The sequence below is a fragment of the Myotis brandtii genome, unplaced genomic scaffold, assembly GCF_000412655.1.
Source record: "Myotis brandtii unplaced genomic scaffold, ASM41265v1 scaffold68, whole genome shotgun sequence".
NCBI lineage: Eukaryota > Metazoa > Chordata > Mammalia > Chiroptera > Vespertilionidae > Myotis > Myotis brandtii.
Genome location: NW_005370657.1, coordinates 733,753 through 756,704, shown reverse-complemented (window position 1 = coordinate 756,704; position 22,952 = coordinate 733,753). Strand labels below are relative to the sequence as shown.

Below are 22,952 nucleotides of genomic sequence, written 5' to 3'. Positions count from 1 at the left end.
GGTGGGTGGGGGGGGTGCTGTTCACTGCAGCCTCTCAGTGCTAAGGAGCGCCCGGAAGCGTTTTAGGAAGTAAGGGATGCCTGGCGTGGGCAGGAGCTGGGACGAGGCGGAGTGACTGCTCCGAAGCGCCCTTTCCGTGCCAATCACAGCTGCTGTCACACAGGCAGCTCAGGTACACACTCGGGTCTTATGGAGATGTCCACAGTGACCGGGCCAGTCTTACCCAGTGCTTCTCAGACCTCCTGGGACCCCGTTGACAGTGAATGTCCCCAGGCCCACCTCCCACACCCACTGGGGGAGAACATCCAGGTTGGGGCCTGTACATCGCAGTCTTTCCAGATGATTCTTTAGGGATATTAAATGTGAGAACCATCATTTTGCTATTCTTAAACTCGGATAAATCTGTCAGTTAATGTTTAAGCTGTGCCTTTTGCCAAAAAGAACCGCAGAAACAGCCAACACTCCCAGCCCCGTCGTGTCTTGCGAGACTCGGAGCTCCAGGCCCCTCTCCACGACCCTCTATTCTGCACCGTCAGGAATTGGGGTAAACTTAAGCCGCTCCCTCCTAGAACGGATCCTAGAGAAAGCAAGGATCACTGTGACGTCAGTCCAGTGACATCTTAGACTCCAGTGAAAACCCCACCGCAGCGAAGGGCCTGACGCTCTGCAGGGTACGTCACCACACTGCTTCCTCCCTTCCGTTGGAATGTTTTTAGCCAGAAATAATGAAAGATTCTGATTTGACTTGTTGATGGCCACACTGTGGCTGAAATGACACTCAGGGAGGCCCCAGCTGGACATCAATATGCTGTCCACCTCCACCCTGACCGCCCGCCGTGTCCCTCAGCCCCCCAAACCAAGGCTCCAGCAGAAACACTGCCTGTCTCTTACCGGGCCATCTCCTTGGTTTCCTGCCGCGCCGTGGCCATCTTTATCATGTCCTTCAGAAGGGGCATCCCGCCTTCTTTGATCAGCAGGGGGCAGTACTTATCCGCTGCGGGTAGGTAGGGGCAGATAGCAGGGGATCAGGGTGGGTCTTCGCTTAGCTTGTGGCCCAGAAAACCCTCCCTTGCTGTGAGGACTGCCCTCTCAGAGAGGTGGGACAAATGCGCAGGCCTGCGAGAGGGCCCTGCTCTAATCTGGGAAGAGCCATGTCTGCCCAGCCCGAGTGGGGGGGGACGGGACGGGGAGCAAGGGGTGAATCCTTGGAAAAGCTCCCCCAACTCTGGTACGCAGCAGCATTCCCCCCTCCCCCCCAACTCACTCTATGGAAAATATCACCTAAACTGGTGGCTTCTGTTCTCTGGGAAGTTTTGTAAAAATATAGATTCCTAAGCTTTGCCCTGGGTATTCTGATTCAACAGATCCAGGAACCGTTATTTGTGTATTTATAACAAAATACCACCAGGTGACGCTGGTGGTCAGCCAGGGTGGAACACCGTGCCTTTCCAGTGGGGGTTTCATGGTTCCCTCCAACCAGGAGCATTCGAGTGCCTGGTGTCCATGGAGAACACGGCCTTCCAATGGGCCTGCAGCAGCTCTAGGTGGCAGGAACTATCTTCACCGTCTCCATTTTACAGATGAAAGAACTGGGGTTCAGAGAGATGAAGTAATTCACCCACAGTCACTCCAGAGCTTGTCCGAGGGAGTCCCAGTTCAGAGCTCTTTCCTCTGCTACGCTGCCTCTTTGAGGTAAGGTGCTACTTTTTAGTAAGACTAACCTCAAAGAATAATAAAAGAGGCTACTGTTTATTGAACAGTCGGTATGTTCTAAGTGCTTTAACATGCCTTTTTTCACAGCAATCCTATGAGGTAAGTGCTATTATTATTATCCCATCTTAAAGATGAGACAGTTAAGGCACAGAGAGGTCGAGAAACCTGCTTAAAGTAACACAGCAAGTGGTAGAGCCAGTTTTCAAACCCAGGTTGTCTGCCCCCTGAGCCCGAATGCATATCCGCTCTGCAGGTTAACAGGACTGAGCATGTGCAGGCCCCGGCTCAGCACTTTCTGCTGGTCCTCTTTTCAGATCAATCTTATGAGGTAGGTGACATCATTCTCCCCATTTCACAGAGGAGGTTAAAGAACCCGCATCAGGTCACATAGCAGTGAGGGAGGGAACTCGGGGTCACACCTGGTCTGCCATCTAAGTCTTAGCGCGGCACCCTCTTTCTCACGTCCCCCAGAGTCGCCGAGCCGAGGACAGCTCAGGCTCTCCTACGGGAGGAGGCTGGGGCTTCCTCCCTATGTCCTGCCCCCTCTCTCTAAGGTAGGAAGCAAGTTAGAGCTGTTCTAAGGTTCTCTCCTGTTCTCTCGGATTCTTTGTTTGGGTGGCTCTCCCTCTGCCTTCCCGAAGGCATGGAGATTTCTGCCTGTTCATTCACATGGAAGCAGGAGACGTTAAGAGAGCTGTCTGGGAACTTTGGGTGGCCGTCTCGCCTGCCAGGCCTGTTCTGGTGATGGGGCCAGGCCAGCCACTATGCTGTGCGCCCCACAAATGCTGGAGAGCGAGGGCTGTGCTCCGAGGCACAGACACTGATTTTAGCTCTCCGGAGGGCAAGGCTGGGTTGTAAGCTTCTGGAGGGCAAGGCTGGGTTATAAGCTTCTGGAGGGCAAGACTGGATTATACGCTTCTGGAGGGCAAGGCTGGGTTATAAGCTTCTGGAGGGCAAGACTGGATTATATGCTTCTGGAGGGCAAGGCTGGGTTATAAGCTTCCGGAGGGCAAGGCTGGGTTATACGCTTCTGGAGGGCAAGGCTGGGTTATAAGCTTCTGGAGGGCAAGGCTGGGTTATAAGTTTCTGGAGGGCAAGGCTGCTCTCAGTCGGGGTGTCCCTGGCTCTGACCAAGGCCAGGGGGTACTCACGGTAGACAGACACAAGGTTGTACAGGGCCCAGGTGGCCCAATGCTGGCTGACGGGGGAAATGCCTTGGGGAAGGAGGCGAAGAATTGGCTCAAACGACCTGTGGGAAGAGAAATCAAGGTCACTCTGGTGCCGGGGCTGGGGGAGAGCATCTTGACATTGCTCCTCCCTGCGGGGCCCTGTAAACAAACTGTGAGCAGGCCAGCAGGGCGCAGGGGATGCGGGCATCTGGCCTTCAACCCACTGCAGGCTCCGCAAGGCCGCTCCCCTGTGCGGTGCGAGAGGTCAAGGGCCGGGACACATGAGGGAGGTGAGGGACACTGACGAGGTGGTGCAGAAATGGGGGCCTCAGCAAGGAGTGGCCCAGCCTGCGGGGGGCGGGAGTGGGGCTGCGCCCTGGGAGGCTGAAGGTGTGACCGCACTGCTGACCGTGACCTTCCCTGGGCCATCAGCACTCATGTCCAAAAGCCCCCAAAATGTATTTGCAACCCCCCTGGGGCAGTGATCCACTTCCTCTCTCCTGGGGACGTCATAACTGGGGCGTCACCAAAGCCACAGCGTGAGCCCCTTCCTCCCAATATGGGTTTCAACTTCAGTGCCAATCAGATGGGCCACCCGCCCATAGTGACCCGGTCATCCCCACCAATAGAAAGAAAGAAGAAAGAAGAAAGAGACCCAGTCATAACACGACTAGGGAGACCCCGACCTGTGGCTGGAAACTGAGCCACAGAGAGCACGCCCTGACGCCAGCTGCGCTGAAAGGCATGAAATCTGCACGGAACAGCTGTGGGAAGGGAGACGCGGACACACGGCCGGGACACGTGCCCTCTGCTCTCTGCTGCCTGGGGACTCCGCCTCAGTAAGTCAGACCGGACAGAGGATAGAAGACAGGCCAGAGGCTCCGACCAGACCGTGCAGGGAAAGAGCGTCCTGTCCCAGCACCCCCCCCCCCACTCCGCACCTGTAATTGATATTTCTCCGGGAGTTGATGTCCCAGCTCTGGATGGCCGCCCACATGCGCTCCTCCACCTCCTCCCGCTGGGGTTCGCAGATGCCCCAGGCCTCGGGCCCATCAAACATGATGTGGGACAGGACGCCGCAGGCATTGTAGGAAACCTCAATCCCATCGGCCTTGCTCTCCAGCAGATTGCTGCCAAGAAGGGAGAGAAATGGAGTCCAATTCCCCCCAAGTCCCTCTTCAGATACCAGCTGCTGGAGCCCAACTTACAAACCACCTGCCAGAGGAACTACTGATTTTTTTGTCACTTATTGTCCATACCCAGAGGACTTGTAAAAGGGATCTGAGGGCGCTAATGTAAGGTTAGCCACTAGAGGACCATTTTTGGAGAGCTGAAAGAATAAGAAACCATACTATAGAGCAGTGATGGCGAACCTATGACACGCGTGTCAGAGGTGACACGTGAACTCATTTTTTTGGTTGATTTTTCTTTGTTAAATGGCATTTAAATATATAAAATAAATATCAAAAATATAAGTCTTTGTTTTACTATGGTTGCAAACATCAAAAAATTTCTATATGTGACACGGCACCAGAGTTAAGTTAGGGTTTTTCAAAATGCTGACATGCCGAGCTCAAAAGGTTCGCCATCACTGCTATAGAGAGAAGGTAATATTTATAACAAAAACCTAGGCTAAGAGCAATTGCTGCTACTAAGCACAGACTAGAACTCTGAGCATCCTGGCAGCCAAGGCAAAAAGGCAAAGGAGAGAAGCACCAACCTGAAGACACTGATGAACTGGGAAGTCATTAGCTGGGGCCGCAGCTCCCTCACCTCTGCCACATTTCCCAAGAGCCCCAGCATGTTCCGATGTAGTTCCTGCTTCTCGGGGAATTCCTGGCCAAATGAGAGCCGTTGGGCCACATCAATTAGTACTTAATTAGTCTGGCATGCTTAACCTAGACGCTTTGTGAGCGTCTGTCTGGCCATTCCGATACACAAAGAGGGGGTGCAATATGCTGCCCTCCTGCCTTCTAGTACTCCCAGGCAGTGCTGGGTACACACAATGAGGGATTAAAATGGTGGGGGCTCCTTGCCACAAAAATCAAAGGCTGAGTGGGGATGGGACCTAAAATTGTGAATGAGACAAACATGGTTCTGTTTATCAAAGCTCAAAATACCAGTTTAGTCTGGTCAGTGTCGCTCAATGGTTAGAGCGTTGGCCTGCGCACCGAAGGGTCTCTGATTCGATTCCCAGTCAAGGGCACGTACCTGGGTTGCAGTTTACTCCCCACCCCTTGTTGGGGCACGTGCAGGAGGCAACCAGTTGATGTGTCTCTCTCATATTGTTTTTCTCTCTCCCCCTTCCTTCCACTCTCTCTGAAAAATAATGGACAAAAATATCCTCATGTGAGAATTAACAAAAACTAAAAACTAAAAAATACTAGTTGAATGGAATCCCTTAGAAACTAGAGTAAGAAAACAAAGGATGTGTTTCAGGATGAACAGACCATCCTACTGGACAGAACTCTGTCCAGCTGATGTCCCGATGGGCCCCGGCCAGACGGGGCGGCCTGAGGAGGCGCTGTGGAGGGCGGGCGGTTTCCCGTGGAGGGAGGGCTGTAACGGGGGCCCAGCCAGGCCGCTGGGTCAGGGAAGGCCTCTGGAGCTTCTGTTTGCAGCAAACCCTGGGCTGGTGGGCCTGTGAGTGGCCCCTGCTGGCCTCCGGTGGGAACCCCGGGGGCGGGGGCCTGGGGACCGGAGTGGCACGTGGAGGGTCCGGAGGCTGCGGCGGGGACACTACCTTCAGGCAGTCCAGGAAGAGCTTCATGCCGCTGTAGTTGAGGAACATCTCGCAGTTGTCGGGCGTCTCGTCCGTGATGTTCCAGAGCGCGCTCCAGGAGAACTCCATGACCTGGTCACACTGCGGCGGGAGAGGGGGGCTCAGCACAGCTCACCGGGACGGGCGGCTCCTGGCACCCAGGGAGGGCTCCCCTGACAAAACATGGGCACCCCCGGGGCAAACCAGTCCCATGAGGGGCTCCAGGAAGACTCCACTTACTATCTTGTCTAGCAGCTTCTTCTGAATGAGCTTCAGCATGGTCTGTGGGCAGAGAAGAGAATTGCAGGGGCCAGGACTTAAGCGCTCCCGTGTCCCCCAGCCACCCCCAGGGGCGACAGCACTTCTATTCCTGGCCAATACACCTGACAAGACCAAACCTGCCCACCTGCTGGGAGGCTGTGGGAAGAAGTGCAACCCACAGACTTGGTACTTGGCATCAGGAGGCCTGGGTGCTCGTCCTGGCTCAACCCTGACTCCCTGAGTGGCTTTGGGCACGGCCCTCCCCCTCTGGGGAATTCAGCCTCCCCGGTGAGAATATGAGAAGAGACTGGATGTTCCTTCCCCCTTCTTCCCTTCCTTTCTTCAGCAAGTAGCTGTTCTCTCCCTACTGTGCACTGGGCCTTATGCTAGAAAGTGCTGGGACGTAATGGTGGGAGGAGCGAGCATGGCGTTTCCCCACCGAGCTCACTTGCAGTTGGGAAGACACATCAAGGCACCTGGTCTGAGGAGGCAGGAGTGACTTGTACAGTGTGTTCAAGAGCGGGGCTAAGGGGGGGATGACAGGATGTTCTAGGTGGAGGACAGCTATGGGGGTCGTAAGCAACATGCACTGATAGGAAAAACTTCCTTTGGTCTAGCCTGATTCATGCGGCAGTGGGGCTACGGATGAGGAGGGAGGGAGGTGGGGACGCCCGCCGGCACGCACCACCACGAAGCCCATCTTGCCCACGGCCTCCTTGTGGTCATTGTCCACCTGGCAGACCAGGGCGTTGCACAGGTGCACAGCGATGCGCTGGATCGACTCGTCCTGCCGAGTGGGGTTGAGGATGCTGAGCAGGAGCTCGTTGACCCGGCGGTACTGGAATTCCAGCTCCTCGGGGATGCTGAAGTTGCAGAGGGTCAGGCAGCAGTTCCGCTGGACCTGGGCCGGGCAGAGACAAGGGGCACAGAGTCAGGGGCAGACTCTCGAGCTGAACTGGGGGGCTCTCTCGAGGTGAGGGATCATCCAGAGCTGTGGTGGTCCAGGAAGGCTTTCTGAGGAGACTACAAGGCTTCCTTAAAACACATTTTTAAAAATTGTGAAATATAATATTCATAGAGAAGCGTGTATAAAATAACAAATGTAGTTTTACAAATAATTATAAAGCAGACAAGCATTTCAACAACAATGTAGCCACCACCTGGGTCAAGAAATAGAACCCTGCCAGCACCCAGAAGCCCCCATGTCCCTTTCTGATCATAAGTTCCTCTCCCCACTACAGATGCCCACAACCCCTGCTTTTTTATTTGAAAGACTAGAGGCCTGATGCACAAAATTCGTGCAAGGGGCTCAGCTCTCCAGCCGTGGCTTCATCCGGAAGGTCGTTCAGCTGTCCGGTCTAATTAGCATATTACACTTTTATTAGTATAGATTTTCTAGCATCTTGATTCTTTTAGTTCAACCACAGGTTTGCAAGATCAAGCATGTTGTTTTAAGTAGCTGAAATGCATTCCTTTTTCGTTGCAGTATAGTATTCCAATGTACTCATCCACTCCACTGCTGGTGGACTTCAATGTTTTGACTACTTCAAACATATCTTGTACATGCATCCCGGTGTCCATGCACATGGGCCCCACTAGGGCACACACGTGTGGGGTGACGCTTCTGGGTCACAAGGTGTGGGTGTCTTCAACTTTACCGGGTGACACCAGACTGTTTTCCAAGTGGCTGTACCAGTTTACACTCCCACCAGCAGTTAGGAGAGCTCTGGAGGCTCCACATCCTCAATTTCTCTGCGTTGTCTGCAGGCTTTATTTATAGTGGTCTCAGCGCATTTTCTTTGTGATTTAATTTCCTTAATTTTTTCTCATTAGATACTGGAAGTTCATCATACTTTATTAATTATGTAAATGAAAAGATATCACCCGTGGTTAACTCTTGGTCTCCCCCGCACAATATACATATATATTTTAATTTGAGAAAAAATTTATTTTGTTATAAAAGCAATACTTACTGAAAAAAGTTCAAATAATACTATCTGAGCAGTTAGTCCCCCACTTCATTTCCCAGAGTTATTACTGTTAAAGTGGGGTGCACAGGCCTTCCTCTTTCTGCCATGTGGCCTGTGGGGAACAGGAGTTGTAAAGCAAAGTGGGGTGCACAGGCCTTCCTCTTTCTGCCATGTGGGAGCCTGGGGGCCTGTGGGGAACAGGAGTTGTAAAGCGACACCTGTGTCTGGCAGGCTGTGGTCCAAGGCCATTCTTGCTGGCTATTTGTGGGGTCTCTGGACCAAGAGGGAGCACACAGTTCTTAAAATTGAAGATGTTTAGCCCAGCCGGTGGCTCAGTGGTTGAGCATCAACCTATGAACCAGGAGGTCACAGTTTGATTACCAGTCAGGACACATGCCCAGGTTGCAGGCTTGATCTCAGTGTGGGGTGTGCAGGGGGCAGCTGATCAATGATTCTCTCTCATCACTGATGTTTCTATCTCTCTCTCTCCCTTCCTCTCTGAAATCAATAAAAATATATTAAGAAAAAAAAGTTTGGTGTACATTCTAGATTTTTTTCTATATAAATACAAATATATATTTGGGGGAGAGAAGACATTATAGCCCTAACTGGTTTTGCTCAGTGGTTAGAGCATCAGCCTGCAGACTGAAGGGTCCCAGGTTCGATTCCGGTCAAGGGCATGTACCTTGGTTGCAGGCACATCCCCAGTAGGTGTGCAGGAGGCAGCTAATTGATGTTTCTCCCTCATCGATGTTTCTAACTCTCTATCCCTCTCCCTTCCTCTCTGTAAAAAATCAATAAAATATATTTAAAAAAGAAAAGGAAAAAAAAAGAATGATTTAAAAAAAAAGAGAAGAAAATACATTATACATATTGGTCCCAAACTTCTCCTCACTTATCAATATGCAGGGGGCACCTTCCATGTTAGGATGTGCAGATTTATCATAATATCCCACTGCGGGGGGGGTCGTGCGTTAACTTTTCCAGACCCCTAATACTAAAACATTTTAGTTTCCACTGACCTCTACTTAATCAAAAAGTGTGGATATAGGCTCTGGCTGCTAACTCAGTTGGTCACAGCATCATCCTGATACACCAAGGTTGTGGGTTTGATCCCTGGTCAGGGCACATACAAGAAGCAGCCAATGAATGCATAAATAGGTGGAAAAACAAATTGATGTTTCTCTCTCTCTCAAAAAAAAAAAAAAAAGGTGGATGTATGCATATCCTTCCCTCTAAGACTTCCAACTGTGGGACACCTAGGCCAACAGAGAGGTGCACGTTTAGTCTGGGCAGGTGCTGACAGCTGCCCTCTAAAGAGCTGCTCCACTCAGCTCACCTGGGAAGTGCGCGAGTGCCCGTCCCCTCACCCTTGTCAATGTCGGGTTCCATCAACATTGAGGTGAAATGTGGTACCTTGTTATTTTAATTTCCATTTCTTTGATAGAGTTTATTCATTCATTTGAGAGTCTTCAAGTAGCAATATTTTTCATTAAAAAAAGATGCCCCTTTTACTTGATTATAAAATTGGTCTCTATGTGGAAACAACAGTTGCCCTGGAGTTGGAGGCTTTGGGAAAGCGGGCCTTCCCACCCCTGCAGGGGCCGCATCCCACCACAGCCTTTCTGGAGGGCAATTCGAGAACCCAATGCTTTCAAAACGCACATCCCCACGGCCCCACAATTCCACTTCTGGACACGCAGCACATGGGGAGTCAGCTAAGCAGAGTCAGCACAGCCTCACTGAAGTAGCAATAACCCAGCAACCTCAATGTTCCGCCGCGGGGCTGAGTCCACCACCGCAGCCCAGGCCCTCAGGGGCGCCCCCTCTGGTCCCTCGGGGGACGGGCTGGCCACTGCCTCTGAGTGGTCAGGCAGCACCATGGCAGCCTCTCCTTGGCTGAGGACGCTGACACCAGGCCGACAACGATTGTGAAAACCCACCGTTAGATCCAGCTGTCTGGGGAGGAGAGCTGGGGTTATGAACAACTTTGACTTTCTAGTTACTACACTTTCTTTTTACTTGAATTTGTTTTCTAAGCATTCAGTGTCTTGCTTTTATAATCAGAAAACAAACATTATTTTTAAAATTTTGTTGGTATGGGAGAGGTCCACATCCACGAGACTGCTGAAACAGAAACCACGGGCGTTACACAGCGTCATGCAGAGCGAGCGCCTTTACTAGATAAAGACCCACAGACTGAAACCCAGAGCGGCGGCGGCAGTGCGAACGGGGCTAGCTCTGGGCGGTGGGTTTTTCTATCTATAATTACAACTTTTATACAATAAGAATCTTTATTACTTTTATAAGAAAAGCAGTTACTGAAAAAATAGCCCACCGCAGAATGTTACTGGGCAGAGGGTGGAGGAATCAGTATGAGCAGAGGCCCAGGGGCAGGAGAGCAGGGCCCTGGGGAGAGGGTGGCAGTGGCGTGGGGTGGGTTAGTGGGCCTTGGATGCCAGGTCCCAGAGTCTGGGGGTGATGCTGTAGGGAAGGGTTGCTGCTGTAGGGACGGGGTGTGGGGACAAGGGCAGTGCAGAGCCAGGCGAGAAAGGGTGGGAGCAAGCATGGCATCTGAGGGATCTACGAGCAGGCTGGGAGGCTGGGCCACAGGGGGAGCAGGGAAGGGGGCGGGGTAGAGCATGCAGGACCGCGGCAGGGGGCTCACCGTCACCTCCTGGTAGGATTCCATGCCATTGAGCACCACCTGGATGACCTGGCGGCGCAGCTTGACGCTCTGCTCGGAGCGGTACTCGGAGTTGGTCAGGTAGAAGAGGGCGGCGCTGCCCGTCACTTGGATATTCTTGTCATACTTGTGGCACTTGAGGGCTGTGATGACCAGCTACATGGAAGACAGGGTATGGGGCCCAGGTTGGCAAGTCCGGTGGACGTTGTGCAGGGACAGGCCTAGGGCTCTTCGAGGGGGCTCGCACAGGTCCAAGGTTGGGGAGCAGAAGGCAGGGCCGGGCCATGGCCCTGGGACAAGGCCAGTGCTGGGGCAGGTGAGGCACTGTGGGGTGGGCTGGGGGTAGGACTGCCGGTGTCCTGGGGATGAGGTGACGTAGAGGAGGGACAGGGGCCCTGGCACATGGCTCGGCCAAGGCCAGGGTCCTCCAGGTGGGGACGGTGGGAGCCCGAGGCCCCACTGCTTCTGGGGCGGGGCTGACCTTCAGAGCCCGCAGGAGCTGGTTGCAACGCTCGATGCGCGCGATGTCAAAAAGCAAGTTGATGGCCCGGGAGGTGATCTCGGGCCTGTGCTCCGTGTAGGCCTCGATGGCGTTCAGCACCTGCTCCTCGTTCTTGTCGCCACTCACCTGGGGAGGAAGCACGCTCAGGCCGCTGGGAAAAGGTCACGTGGGGGAGCCTCCGATATTGGCTCCGCCTCCAGCCCGGGGCAGACATGGTGGGCGGCCCTGGGACAAGGCCAGTGCTGGGGCAGGTGAGGCACTGTGGGGTGGGCTGGGGGTAGGACTGCCGGTGTCCTGGGGATGAGGTGACGTAGAGGAGGGACAGGGGCCCTGGCACATGGCTCGGCCAAGGCCAGGGTCCTCCAGGTGGGGACGGTGGGAGCCCGAGGCCCCACTGCTTCTGGGGCGGGGCTGACCTTCAGAGCCCGCAGGAGCTGGTTGCAACGCTCGATGCGTGCGATGTCAAAAAGCAAGTTGATGGCCCGGGAGGTGATCTCGGGCCTGTGCTCCGTGTAGGCCTCGATGGCGTTCAGCACCTGCTCCTCGTTCTTGTCACCACTCACCTGGGGAGGAAGCATGCTCAGGCCGCTGGGAAAAGGTCACATGGGGGAGCCTCCGATATTGGCTCCGCCTCCAGCCCGGGGCAGACATGGTGGGCCCCCCAGCCCACCCCTCCCTTCTTCCAGGGCTCCCTGCTCCTCCCTCCCCCACTCCACACCTTGTAAGCCGGAATGTGCGTGAGGCGGCACAGGGAGGTCTCGAAGAGCCCCAGGAACTGCAGCGGCCTCTTCAGAGCCCGGAAAGGCATGATGCTGCTCTTGGAGGGCTCGGTGCTGGGGAAGAGGTGCTGGGGTCAGTGGCCCGAGGCTGGGGCTGCCCCAGGTTCAGCAGGGAGGTGGGCTGCTCCCTGGGGGGCTTGGGGATTTACTAGGGACCCTCTTCTAGACCCTCCAGCTCAGCTTTTTCTTTTTAAGGGCAGGGGACATAGACCCTGCCTCCTGATGGAAGAAGAGCATGTGGGATGGGAGGTGTGGCTGTAGTCACCTTTGGAAAACACTACCTGCCATTCTAGTGAGGACGTGTCACCTTTAGGTTCCACCAACAATCATGAAGGGACCGGCCCAACAAGCAAACCCGCTAAAGTGTGGTTGGGGACAGAGAAGGCCTGTGGCCAATTACCGCTGGGTGGGTTTGAATCCGATCTCTCGACCCACCAACCCAGGAACCAGCCTCTCTGCTGCAGCACCTACCACATGGCCGTACCGCCAGCCTCGCCTGAACACCGCCGCCCTGTCTCTGGCCAGTCTGAGCGGACAATTTCCCAGTCACTCCTGGCGCTTGCACCTTCTAGCCTTCGCACGTGCCCTTCCCTCTGCTAGGACACCCTGCCTCTGAACTCAGAATGAACTTTCAAACAGCTTGGATGCCATTCCTCCTCGTCCCTCTCTCCTGGTCCTCAGGGTAGCCCGGGTCTCCCTTACCAGTCCTGATAATGGCTTGTCACACAGACTGGAGAGGGCAGGGCCTCATTCGCTCCTTTATCTCCAGCACCCAGAACAGCACTGGCAGAGGGCGTTTGGGAAATGCTTGTTGAGTGGTACTGCGGCCACCGTGGCGGTGGGCCCACCTGGTCTGCCCTGCCTCCTCGTCCATCTTGGAGATGCTGCAGTTCTCCAGGATCATGTGCCCAGAGATGTCCAGGGACATGAGGTTCCCCAGCTTCTGCACAAAGAGGCTCAGCACCTTGCGAGTCAGCTTGAACTTGTAGTAGCTGGAGAGGCGGTCTCGGGAGATGTCCAAGTGTCTGGAGATTGGGGGGAGGAGCACAGATCAGGAGCTGGACACAGGTTGAGACTGTCTCGTAGACCCTGCTGCTTCAGTCCACGGCAGGGCAGGGCCCCTCCCTACCACACTGCTGCAGGGCATTCTGGGAAAAATCCTACTGGGACCCGGGGGCCCCAAACAACCCTGATCCAGCTGCCACCTGGGGTTAAAGGAAGGGGACGTCTCTTCTATGCCCACCTTCTGCCTGGCCAGGGCTCATGACCCTTCTGGGACTGACAACACGAACCTCCCCCACCCGCACCCCCACCCCAGCGAGCTGTGGGCGGGCTGCTCACCGCAGCTTATGCAGCTGGACGATGACACGAATGTGGTCGTCCGACAGGTCCATGTTGTAGAGCACAAGGGACACCAGGCTATCTTTCCACTGGGTCAGGAAGGCCGCGTCGCTGGTCTGAATGCCTGAGAGGTCCAAGGCAGCCAGCGCACTGAGCGGCCGCAGCAGGGACTCCACGGGGACCCCATCAATCATGCGGCCCAAGTTGAGGAAGCGAAGGCGGCTAAAGCCCTCGAAGGTGAAGTCCTTAACCAGCACCTGGCAGGTGGGGTTGACGAGGCACTCGTCCTCACAGCCCCCTGGGTTCTCCTCCTCATAGAAAATGTTGGCGCAGCCGAAGAGGCTCAAGGACACCAGGGTGTGGCTAAAGCTCCGCAGTGTCTGCAGGCTCTTGGCCGACAGCTTCTCGCAGTTGGTCAGGTTCAGCTCCACCAGGTCCTGGGAGGAGGGACAGCTCCGTCATCACCCTGCCCAGCCCCTGCCCTAGGCTGGCCCTGGGCTAAGGGGGGCCGTGGAGGGGTCTGTCCAGTGGGGAAGAGCGCTGGACGGGCCTTGGGATGCTTGTCCTGGAGGTGATCGGCCCTGCCCGACTCACTGTTTGACTGTCTCGGGCCGCCTCCCATGCCCATCTCGTGCCCGGCAAGGCAGGTCTTACCTGCTTGCGAATGGCTTCCAAGTCCTGGTCTTGCACCAGGTCCTCGCGGAGGTGGATGCGGGTGAGGCGGGTGCTACGAGGATCTGAGAAGAGGCTGAAGAAGCTCTCGTGTGGCTCAAAGTTGCAGGCAGCGTTGACCAGTTCCACGTACCTGGGAGGGAGAAGCCTGGCTCAGGGGAGGGGCATTGTCCCCTGCAAGGCCCAGCGTAAGCCCTCTCCTCCCTGAGGCCTTCTCTGATCACCCCAGCAGCAACCTCTGTCTCCTCCTCCTCCTCCTCCTCTTCTTCATAGTATCTGGTTGGGTCCTGACTACCCTATAGGTGAGATACCCTGATCTGTGCCCCTGCCCCCTCCAGGAACCAGGAGTCCAAAGGTAGACTTCCTGGTGATGAAGGGGCCTCTTATCAATAGAAAATCCCAAGCTCTTCCCCCAAAACCATAGACACTTCTAGAGCAAACATACTGTCCACACACCTCTTCTCTAAGCCAGCTTCTGGCTCCCTGACCAGCCCCTCCCAGGACCCTTTCCCACAGGAATTAAGTCTAGGGGTATGGAGTTCCCAGGTGGGTACAGGCAAGCCCTCAGTAAACCCTGCGAGATACCAGCTTATGCGAGAATCCTGGTCTTGGTGGGAAAGGCTTTGTAGTCAAACACTCTGGAATCTAAATCCTGCTTGGCTAGTCACTACCTGGACAACGTCACTCAAGTAACTGAACTTCTCCGGGCTTTGGTTTCTTCCTCTGTGAAATGGCCATAACTCTGGTCTACAAAGTGATCCACCCAGAGCTGCCTGACCCACATTAAGTGCTCAGAACATTACTACAAGTTGGGTTCTGTCCTCAGCTCACACACAGGTTCCCACTTTATATGCAACTGTCTGGTCTAGCAGGTTCCCTTCTGGGCATCTCGACATCCCAGAGGTCAGTGAACACATGCCATGCTTCTAGGAGCCTCCACTAGCGGGGAGTCCTCTGGAGGGGCCACGTCAAGGTTTTCTGAACGATTCGATCCCTGGTCATGGATCCATTTGGGCACTGATGTGTAAACCTAATGTTCACACACAGTCACGTGTTCACAGGCTCCGGTGTGCACACACACAGGACAGCAAACAACTTCATTTATGTGCCGGCTTCTGTACCCCCTCATAGGTGTAATGCACACCTACAGTTTCACACTCAGACATTCCCTGTGCTGCAGAAGCCCATGTGTACACTGACCCATTCCTTCACGTGCACACTCCTTCATACACCTACCCCCCCACACACACACACATAACTTTACAGTCAGAGGTACACCAGTATTCTATACCCATGGACACCCTTGTGCATGCACACACACCCTCACACTCACACATCCATGGTCACACTACCACATGGTGCACACACACTGGTCCTAATCTCTCCACACATGCTCATCTAAAGACTTGTGCCCCTGCCCCAGCTCCAGGCCTGCTCACTCGTTGACGAGCCGGTCACAGATCTCGCTGGGCAGGAAGATGTCTGGATGCAGCCTCGGAGACCCCTTATCCAGTAGGTAGCCCAAGGTGCCGTCCAGGTTGCGCAGGCAGAAGTCGGTGCAGAGGGCCGTCAGGGACTCGGGAGTGTCCGACGCCATGCTGGGGGCAGGAAGGTGGGCCACTCCAGGACAGGGGCCTCCAGGGACAACAGTCACTCCTCAACACTCACAGGGTCATTGGCAGAGCCACAGCCTAGAGAATGGGAAAGAAGCTACGTGAGCCCGAGGGCCAGAACCACCAGCTGTCCTAGGTCCACTCCTGAGTAGGGAAACTGAGGCTCCAGATGCCACACTCACATTGGCAGCTTAGCGGACCAGGCCCCAAGATTCCCGACCTCCTCTTTGTCCCCTCTGCTGATTTGTATGATTTGGCCTGCAAAGAGCAGGGGGCCTTGTCCAAGTGTTTCTTTTTTTCTTTTTTAATATATTTTATTGATTTTTTTTTTTTTTTTACAGAGAGGAAGGGAGAGGGATAGAGAGCTAGAAACATCGATAAGAGAGACACATCGATCAGCTGCCTCCTGCACACCCCCCACTGGAGATGTGCCCGCAACCAAGGTACATGCCCTCAACCGGAATCGACCCTGGGTCCTTTCAGTCCCCGGGCCGACGCTCTATCCACTGAGCCAAACCGGTCAGGGCTCCAAGTGTTTCTATGCCTTCACAAATGTCTGTGGAAAGACCTGTGTGTTGGGAACCCAGTGCTTGGGTGTGGATCACAGGGGCTTTCTTTTTGGTTAATCCTCACCAGAGGATATTTTTTCCATTGCTTTTCAGAGAGTGGAAGGGAGGGAGGGAGGGGGAGAGAGAGAAAAAACATCAATTCTTAGCTCCACCCATTTATGCATTCATTGGTTGATTCTTATAAGTGCCCTGACCAGGGATTGAACCAGCAACGTTGGCACATGGGGATGATGCTCCAACCAATTGAGCTACCTGGCCAGGGCCCCTGCTGTGTAATCTAACTTGTATCTAGCTGTCACTGTTTGAACACTTAGTATGTGCCAGGGCTTTATAGACATGTTATCACTGAATCTCAATCTATATGATGAAGAATCAGGCTCCTCCTAATTGAAATGAAAATATGCGTCCACATCAAAAGCTGTACGTTAAAATTCATAGTGGTATTATTCGTAATAGCCCCAAATGGAAACAACACAGTGTCTGTCCACTAATGAGTGGACAAACAAAAATGGTCTATCCATACAATGGACTATAATTCAGCCGTAAAAGGAATGAAGTACAGATACATACAACACTGGGCCTTGAAAACATTATACTGGTGGGCTTGCTGTAAGAGCCCAGTTTCCAGTCTCAGCCCTGCTGCTTAAGAACAGGGGAACTTGGGCAAGTGTCTTCACCTCTCTGTGCCTCAGTTTCTATTCCAAGTAGGGAGCGCTTTGTGAAGATAACACGGAATGACACAGAAATGGCTGAGCATAGTTCCCGGCACATAGTAATTACTCAATAAAAAGCCAGTATGATCAGCATCATAATCATCATCACCTTCTCCTATCTCACCAGCCCTGGTCCCCAAGTAGAGCAGTCCATTCCTGTCCAGCTCCAGGTCTGCGCTGCCAACTCCTGAGTCTCCTGCCATAGGCCCTGTACCAGCTGTCCCACTGGCTATGGGACACCCTTGAGGGAAGGCACAACAAACAGGCTGCCTGGGCCCTGGGCATGGCCTTCCTTTGCCTTCAGATCTGCAAGAGCCCAGCAGTCTCTCTTGCCTGGGCCACTGGAGGGCACACTGCTGGCTGGGAGACAGTCCCAGCTGGAGACCTATGAGTCCCATCTCTTTGAGCGTCACTCAAGGCCTCCAGAGTTAGAACCAGCTTTCTGGTCAACCCCGTGCCCACAGACCCCCACTTAACTGGCCTGGCCTCCTCCATTGCACTGACGATAGGCCATAAGGGTCACCTTCAGACCTTTGCTCAGTCGGTTTGCTTTCAACGGAGACCATCCAAATTCAACTAACTATTCCACTTTCTAACAAATACTGCTCCCACCCCCAAATACACATCCACGTCCCTCCTGCAGGAAGTGGCACGGACCACTCCGGTCCACCACCTTTAACCTCTCCTCCTTGCTTAGCTGATGCCTAAGCACCCTCAGGTCTTAATGTCAACACCATCTCCTCTAGGAAGCCTCCCCTGGCTGCCAAGTGTAGCTGCTGTGGCCCCAAAGGCCATCCCATAATAGTCCACGCTTTGCACTGATGCTGGGCTAACTACCTGGCTTCCTTGCCAGGCGGCCAGCTGCACGAGGCGGGAACCAGGCTGTCTTGCCTGGCATTCATTCCCGGGCTTAGCCCGGGTCCTTTGCTTGTTCACTCGGTAACTCTCTAGTGAGCACCGTGCATCCGATGGTGAACGAAACCAGACAAGGGCTTTCTCCTGGTGAAGCACAGTGGCTCCGAAAGGGGACAGCCAGCCACCCAGGAGGCACCCAGACCCGCCCCCCATAACTGGGAACAGTGTTCTGAAGGGGAGGGAGGTACCGGGGCTCCCTGTGTCGATGCCAGGGACCTGCCTTGGAGGTGGCATTGCAGCTGCAACCCAATGAGTCACAGTTAACTCTGGTGGCGGGCAGAGAAGGGAAAGGCGTTCCAGAAAGAAGGCCAACCTGTGCACAGGCTGAAGGGACAGACGGTGTGGGGCGCGGGCACCACAGCCCAACTCCACGACGATGTGCTGGACAAGAAGGGCTGAACACCACGGGGCCTGACAAACAGGAGGGTGTCGGCAGATGCCTGCGGGAGGGACGAGGGCTCGCAGGCTGTGCCACACGTGGGAGCCCCGAGGCAAGACCTGCTCTCGTATCCTCCCTGCCCACCTGCCCAGGACAGTGCTAGGCACCCAGTGGCCACCGAGGAACCTCGTGACTGTAACCGAGAGCTGCCTTTTCTGCAGGTCCACACCCAGTCACCCAGGGAGCTGCTCTGCCCTAACTCTGCTCCTCAGGAGGAAGAGGCACCACCCTGTTAGCCGCCAAAGCCACCAAAAGACAAACCAGGCAAAGGGCACCATTTGCTAACTGCCTTGGGCAGCGCCGACCTTGCTGCTTGGGGCTGGCTGAGCCGGAGGGGGAAGGAACCGTCCTCAAGTTGGCACCGAGGCTGAGAGCCTGGGGGCTGGAGTGCCCGGCCACTTGTGGGCATCCAGCTGCAGGCCTGGCACCCACAGAGGCAGCCACCTCCGCTGCCCAGCTCCTCGCTCCTCAGCACCGCCATCGGGGGTTCCGGCACCTGGGGCAGAGGGAACTCTGATGGCCACAGAGCAGCACCTGGTGAGAACTCTGCCATCCCCGCTCCTGCCGGTTCTCTAAAACTGGATCCTTCATGAGCTGTGACATCCTCCGGGAGAGATAAAACTGGATCCTTCATGAGCTGTGACATCCTCCGGGGGAGGGAGGGGGCACAGCAGGGAGAGGAGGAGAGAAGAGCAGCAGCCGCCACCCCCACGTCGGTGACTTTCAGACGTGGCGCTGCGCTGATTCCACACGGCCTCCGATTTAACCAACAAAACAGCATTCCCTCGGACACTGTGGCTAATTCATCATCTGTGTAACCAGTTGTCTAACGACCCCTCCCCTGGCCCCACGCTCCTGGATCCACAGGGTCCGGCCCGTGCCTGGCACCAACAGAATAAAGGTTTGCTTTGCCAGAGTTACCATTTTCTGATGAAGACACCGAGGCTTGCCTGAAGTGACTGGCAAGAATGGGATGCAACCCTAAACCAAGCCGGTGCTTCTCACCAAACCATTCAGTCTCCCATCCACCAACCGGAGGGGAGAGAAAGTGAGGTCCAGAGGCGGGAGCGTGGGACCCCACCAGCGCTGACACCCAGCCGACAGGATCTGGGGGGCAGGAAGCTCTGAGCCTGGGAGCAGCGCCCACCTGTGAAATATTCACCCAGGAGCGGGGGGGAAGGGACCCCAAACAAATGCCCTAGAGGCTGGAAGCTTTCCAGGAGGGAAGGGATCACAGGGAAGATTGGGGGTAGCAGGCTGCTGTGAGGGGAGTCAGGGCAAGTGCCAGGGGGCTCTGGGGAGCAGGGGTGCAGGTGACGGTCAGAGGGCTGACCTGCGGAGTCGAAGTCTGTAGGGGGGTCGTGTTAGGGAGATACGGAAATGGAGTGGAAGAGGAAAGTCATCACCGCTCGCTGGTGCTACCCAGGGCAGAGGGGCCTCTAACAAGACACCCTCACACCCATACTGACCACCATACTCCAAGAACTCTGTGGGTTCACCACCACACGAGGCAGCTGCGGCTGAGTGGTGAAGTCATTTGCCACGGCCTATGGAGATGTACAGACCAATATGTATACACACACTCATTAGCTCCAGACCCAGTGCTCTGAGCTTCCCATGCATCTTCTCATTGCAGCCACACATAACCGGAGGGATGACTATATTATAATTTTGTTTTCCAAATGAAAAAACTGTGGTTCAAAGAAGTACAATGACTTGCCTAAGGTCCCCCAGTAGGTGCCTGGCTCTCTCTACCATTATGCTATGGGCACGAACGGGTTCTCCCACCCTCAGCTCTCCCTTCTGTGGCGTGAGCCTTCACTGCCTCCTTACAACTCTGAGCATCCCTGGGCATTGAGTACAGATGGTCGGACATCGCTGGGAACCATCCTGTGGACATCTATTGTTTGTTTGCCAAGGACTGGAAGCTTCCTGAGGCAGGGACCCTGTGTGATCCTTGAGATCTCCATGACAACAGTGAGGGGGAGGAGACATAGTTCCACATGGTGCCCAGGCAATATTTACACCCTCAATCTTCATCAGGGTCCTTACCTGCTTGGTGTGTTGCAAATGTACCTACCTCATGCGGTTGGTGAGGACATGGCATGAAATGATAGGAAGAAGGTGGCAAATGCCGGGCTGGTGTGGCTCAGTGGTTGAGCATCAACCCATGAACCAAGAGGTCACTGGTTCGATTCCCGGTCAAGGCACATGCCCAGATTGCGAACGTGATCCTCAGTGGGGGGGTACAGGAGGCACCCAATTGATGTTTCTCTCTCTCTCCCTCTCCCTTCCTCTCTATCTAAAAGCAATAAAAACATATTTTTTAAAAAGGTTTTTTAAAGTAGGTAGTAACCAATCATTATGGAGCAATTTCCAAAGAATGATGTTTGGAGAGACCCTTCTGCTCATTTTTGAAGCTGGAAAATCTGCTCATTTCTGAAGCTTCATGATCCAAAAATAGATGACCGAGGGGGAGACTCTGAACTTGCATTTCAGGAATCAAGAACAGCTCAGTTACTGAAGCTGCAGAATCTTGGTGATGCTAACAAGAATAGCCCTTTACCTTTGTAGAGGGCTTTAAAGTGCAACACATTCTTTCAGAACCTCGTTTCATTTCACCTCCCGGTAGCCTTCAGAATTAGAGTCCAGACAGGAAAACTGAGGTCCAGACAGGATGTAAGTGCCCAAGCTCACACAGCAGGCCCGAAGCACAGCAGGCGCTTGAACCCTGACCTAGATCGCTAGTCCAACGACCCAGCTCCAACATGCTGGCTTTCAGCATCTACGTGCTCTGACTTTTCATTTTCAAGTCCTCTCCCCCAAACGCCCCACTCCGCCTATCAGACTCAGGTCTAGACTTGTGGGGTGGGAAGGAGATCAACCTGCAAAATCTCAGCCTCTGCTGGGCATATCTGGGATGGACAATCTCCATCATCAGATCAGCCACACACACTCTGACCATACATCTAAGGCCAATGTATACTGCCCTCACCAACCTGTCTTCATATTTATTTCAACACCATATTTTGCCTGTTTTATGTAGCGGAATGGGGTCTTGCTAAGCTCTTTTTAAAAAGCCCCCATCACCTCCCACTGTCATCAAAAAGCCAGGACCAAGCCCTAGCTGGCTTGGCTCAGTGGATGGCGCATCAGCCTGCGGACTGAAGAGTCCCAAGTTTGATTCCAGTCAAGGGCACATGCCCGGGTTGTGGGCTCGATCCCGTGTGGGGTGTGCAGGAGGCAGTCGATCAATGAGTCTCTCTTATCACTGATGTTTCTATCTCTCTCTCCCTCTCCCTTCCTCTCTGAAATCAATTTTATATATATATATATCTGGACCAAGGTACCATCTTCCCTGTACAGATGAGGAAACTTCGGTGAAAAAGATCCCTTGCCCAAGTTCTCACAACCAGGAAGCAATGGCATGACCTGATTTAACCACAGGGCTCTATGGCTGCCCTTTTTGTATTTATTCCATCAATGACCATTAGAGAGATGGAAAAAGGGTACTTACAACTCAAGGCCAGAGCACAATGGCCATCTGTCATCTAAAACAAACCTGTATTTTCTCCAAGCACCAGACATTTCAAGTTAGCACAGTTCTGAAATGTGCCCCATTAGACACCCCATGACCTTGCATCGCACAGGCAGTCCCTGATATCCTCCCCGACACTATCTGGTCCCCACTCTTCTCTGACCTCATCAGCCACCCTTCCCCTCCTTCATTCTACTCCAGCCCTATTGTCCTCATGCTGTTTCTTAAAAGCATCAGGTTGGACCTTTGTACTTGCTATTGAATGCTCTACCTCCAGAGAGCTGTAGGGCTCCCTTCAGGTCTCTGATCAGGTATCGACTAGACACGTTCTCTGATCACCCTCTATAAAAAGGTGCCTGTGCTCTGGCTCTTTCCATGGCTTTTTCTTCTTTGTTTTTCTCCAGAGCCATCCTACATATTATGTTCATTCTTTGCTGAATAAAGCAATGAACCAAAACAGAGAGGCCCCTCTCTCCTAGCTACCACCTCCTATTCTAAAGGAAGCCTGTCTTCCGTGCTCATTCTAACTAGTGTGTGCCCTGAAGAGAAAAATCAGATGGGGTGATTTTCCCCAAGGAAGCATCAGGCATCCCTCTCCCCTGGAAAACCAAACGTGCCGGCAGGCACAGGCAAAGACTGGGGATCCTGGACACCGTGGGCCAAAGAGCAGCCAAGTCACATTCCACCCACAGAGCTCCAGTGGCCAGCAGTTTCAGTTTCAACTCACCTACCCGGCTCCTTGCTCCTCAGGTTTGCAACCCCACCCCGTCGCTTTCCCACCCAGTTGGAAAATCTCAGCCTGTTGGGTTTCCCTGCACCTTGTCATCCCTTTTAGGAGCTGAGCCAGAATCCAAACCGTCCCTGAGCTCTGAAGCAGGGCTTTGGGGGAACTTAAGCTCATCCAACAGGTAGGAGGGGCAGTCCGACATGATCCCCCATTTTGTAGGGGCATTCAACAGGGAGTCATTTTCTCTCTGGAGGAAGGCAGCTCAGTTTTAAAGGCACGTTTCTCAGACCTGGCAGCAGGGGCAGAGGAGGAGGAAGCCCTCCCACCATTGGCCGAGACGGACCTGTGCAAGTGGTTGTAGCTGCGATGCTGAAGCGACGCCGAGGCGCCGAGGCAGGAGGGGAAGGGGAGGGACGCAGAAACATCCCTTGGCTCTGGGATCGAAGGGGATGCTTCCTCACCTGGCGGCCGCCGAGGAGCGGAGGATGCGGCCCGGGCCGGCGGGGGATGTCGTCAGGCTAAGGGACGGGGTCTGAGGGAGACGGGGGTCGAGGAGGCGGAACTTGGGTTCCCGGGGGCGGGAG

At 54.2% G+C, this 22,952-nt stretch overlaps 2 protein-coding genes across 6 annotated transcripts in view; both read right to left on the bottom strand.

Annotated features, from left to right (window-relative positions):
- Positions 1-22,952, bottom strand: part of ZDHHC12 (zinc finger, DHHC-type containing 12) — a 590,635-nt gene that overhangs the window by 11,251 nt on the left and 556,432 nt on the right. The window lies entirely within an intron of this gene.
- ZER1 (zyg-11 related, cell cycle regulator) overlaps positions 1-22,952 on the bottom strand; it is a 25,801-nt gene that overhangs the window by 2,073 nt on the left and 776 nt on the right. Inside the window, exons 1-15 of one of the 5 annotated variants that reach the window (XM_014529317.1) lie at positions 22,830-22,946; positions 15,294-15,545; positions 13,837-13,987; positions 13,183-13,619; positions 12,690-12,866; positions 11,781-11,895; positions 11,479-11,625; positions 10,543-10,716; positions 6,590-6,805; positions 5,884-5,925; positions 5,626-5,745; positions 4,603-4,718; positions 3,824-4,012; positions 2,865-2,962; positions 892-994 (exon numbers count right to left, since the gene is read on the bottom strand). In XM_014529317.1, the coding sequence (XP_014384803.1) occupies positions 892-994; positions 2,865-2,962; positions 3,824-4,012; positions 4,603-4,718; positions 5,626-5,745; positions 5,884-5,925; positions 6,590-6,805; positions 10,543-10,716; positions 11,479-11,625; positions 11,781-11,895; positions 12,690-12,866; positions 13,183-13,619; positions 13,837-13,987; positions 15,294-15,451 (2,243 nt within the window). In that variant the 5' untranslated portion in view covers positions 15,452-15,545; positions 22,830-22,946. Of the gene's footprint in view, positions 1-891; positions 995-2,864; positions 2,963-3,823; positions 4,013-4,602; positions 4,719-5,625; positions 5,746-5,883; positions 5,926-6,589; positions 6,806-10,542; positions 10,717-11,041; positions 11,189-11,478; positions 11,626-11,780; positions 11,896-12,689; positions 12,867-13,182; positions 13,620-13,836; positions 13,988-15,293; positions 15,546-22,829; positions 22,947-22,952 lie in introns of those variants that run through there. The other 4 variants (XM_014529315.1, XM_014529318.1, XM_014529316.1 and 1 more) reach the window with 4 other exon arrangements.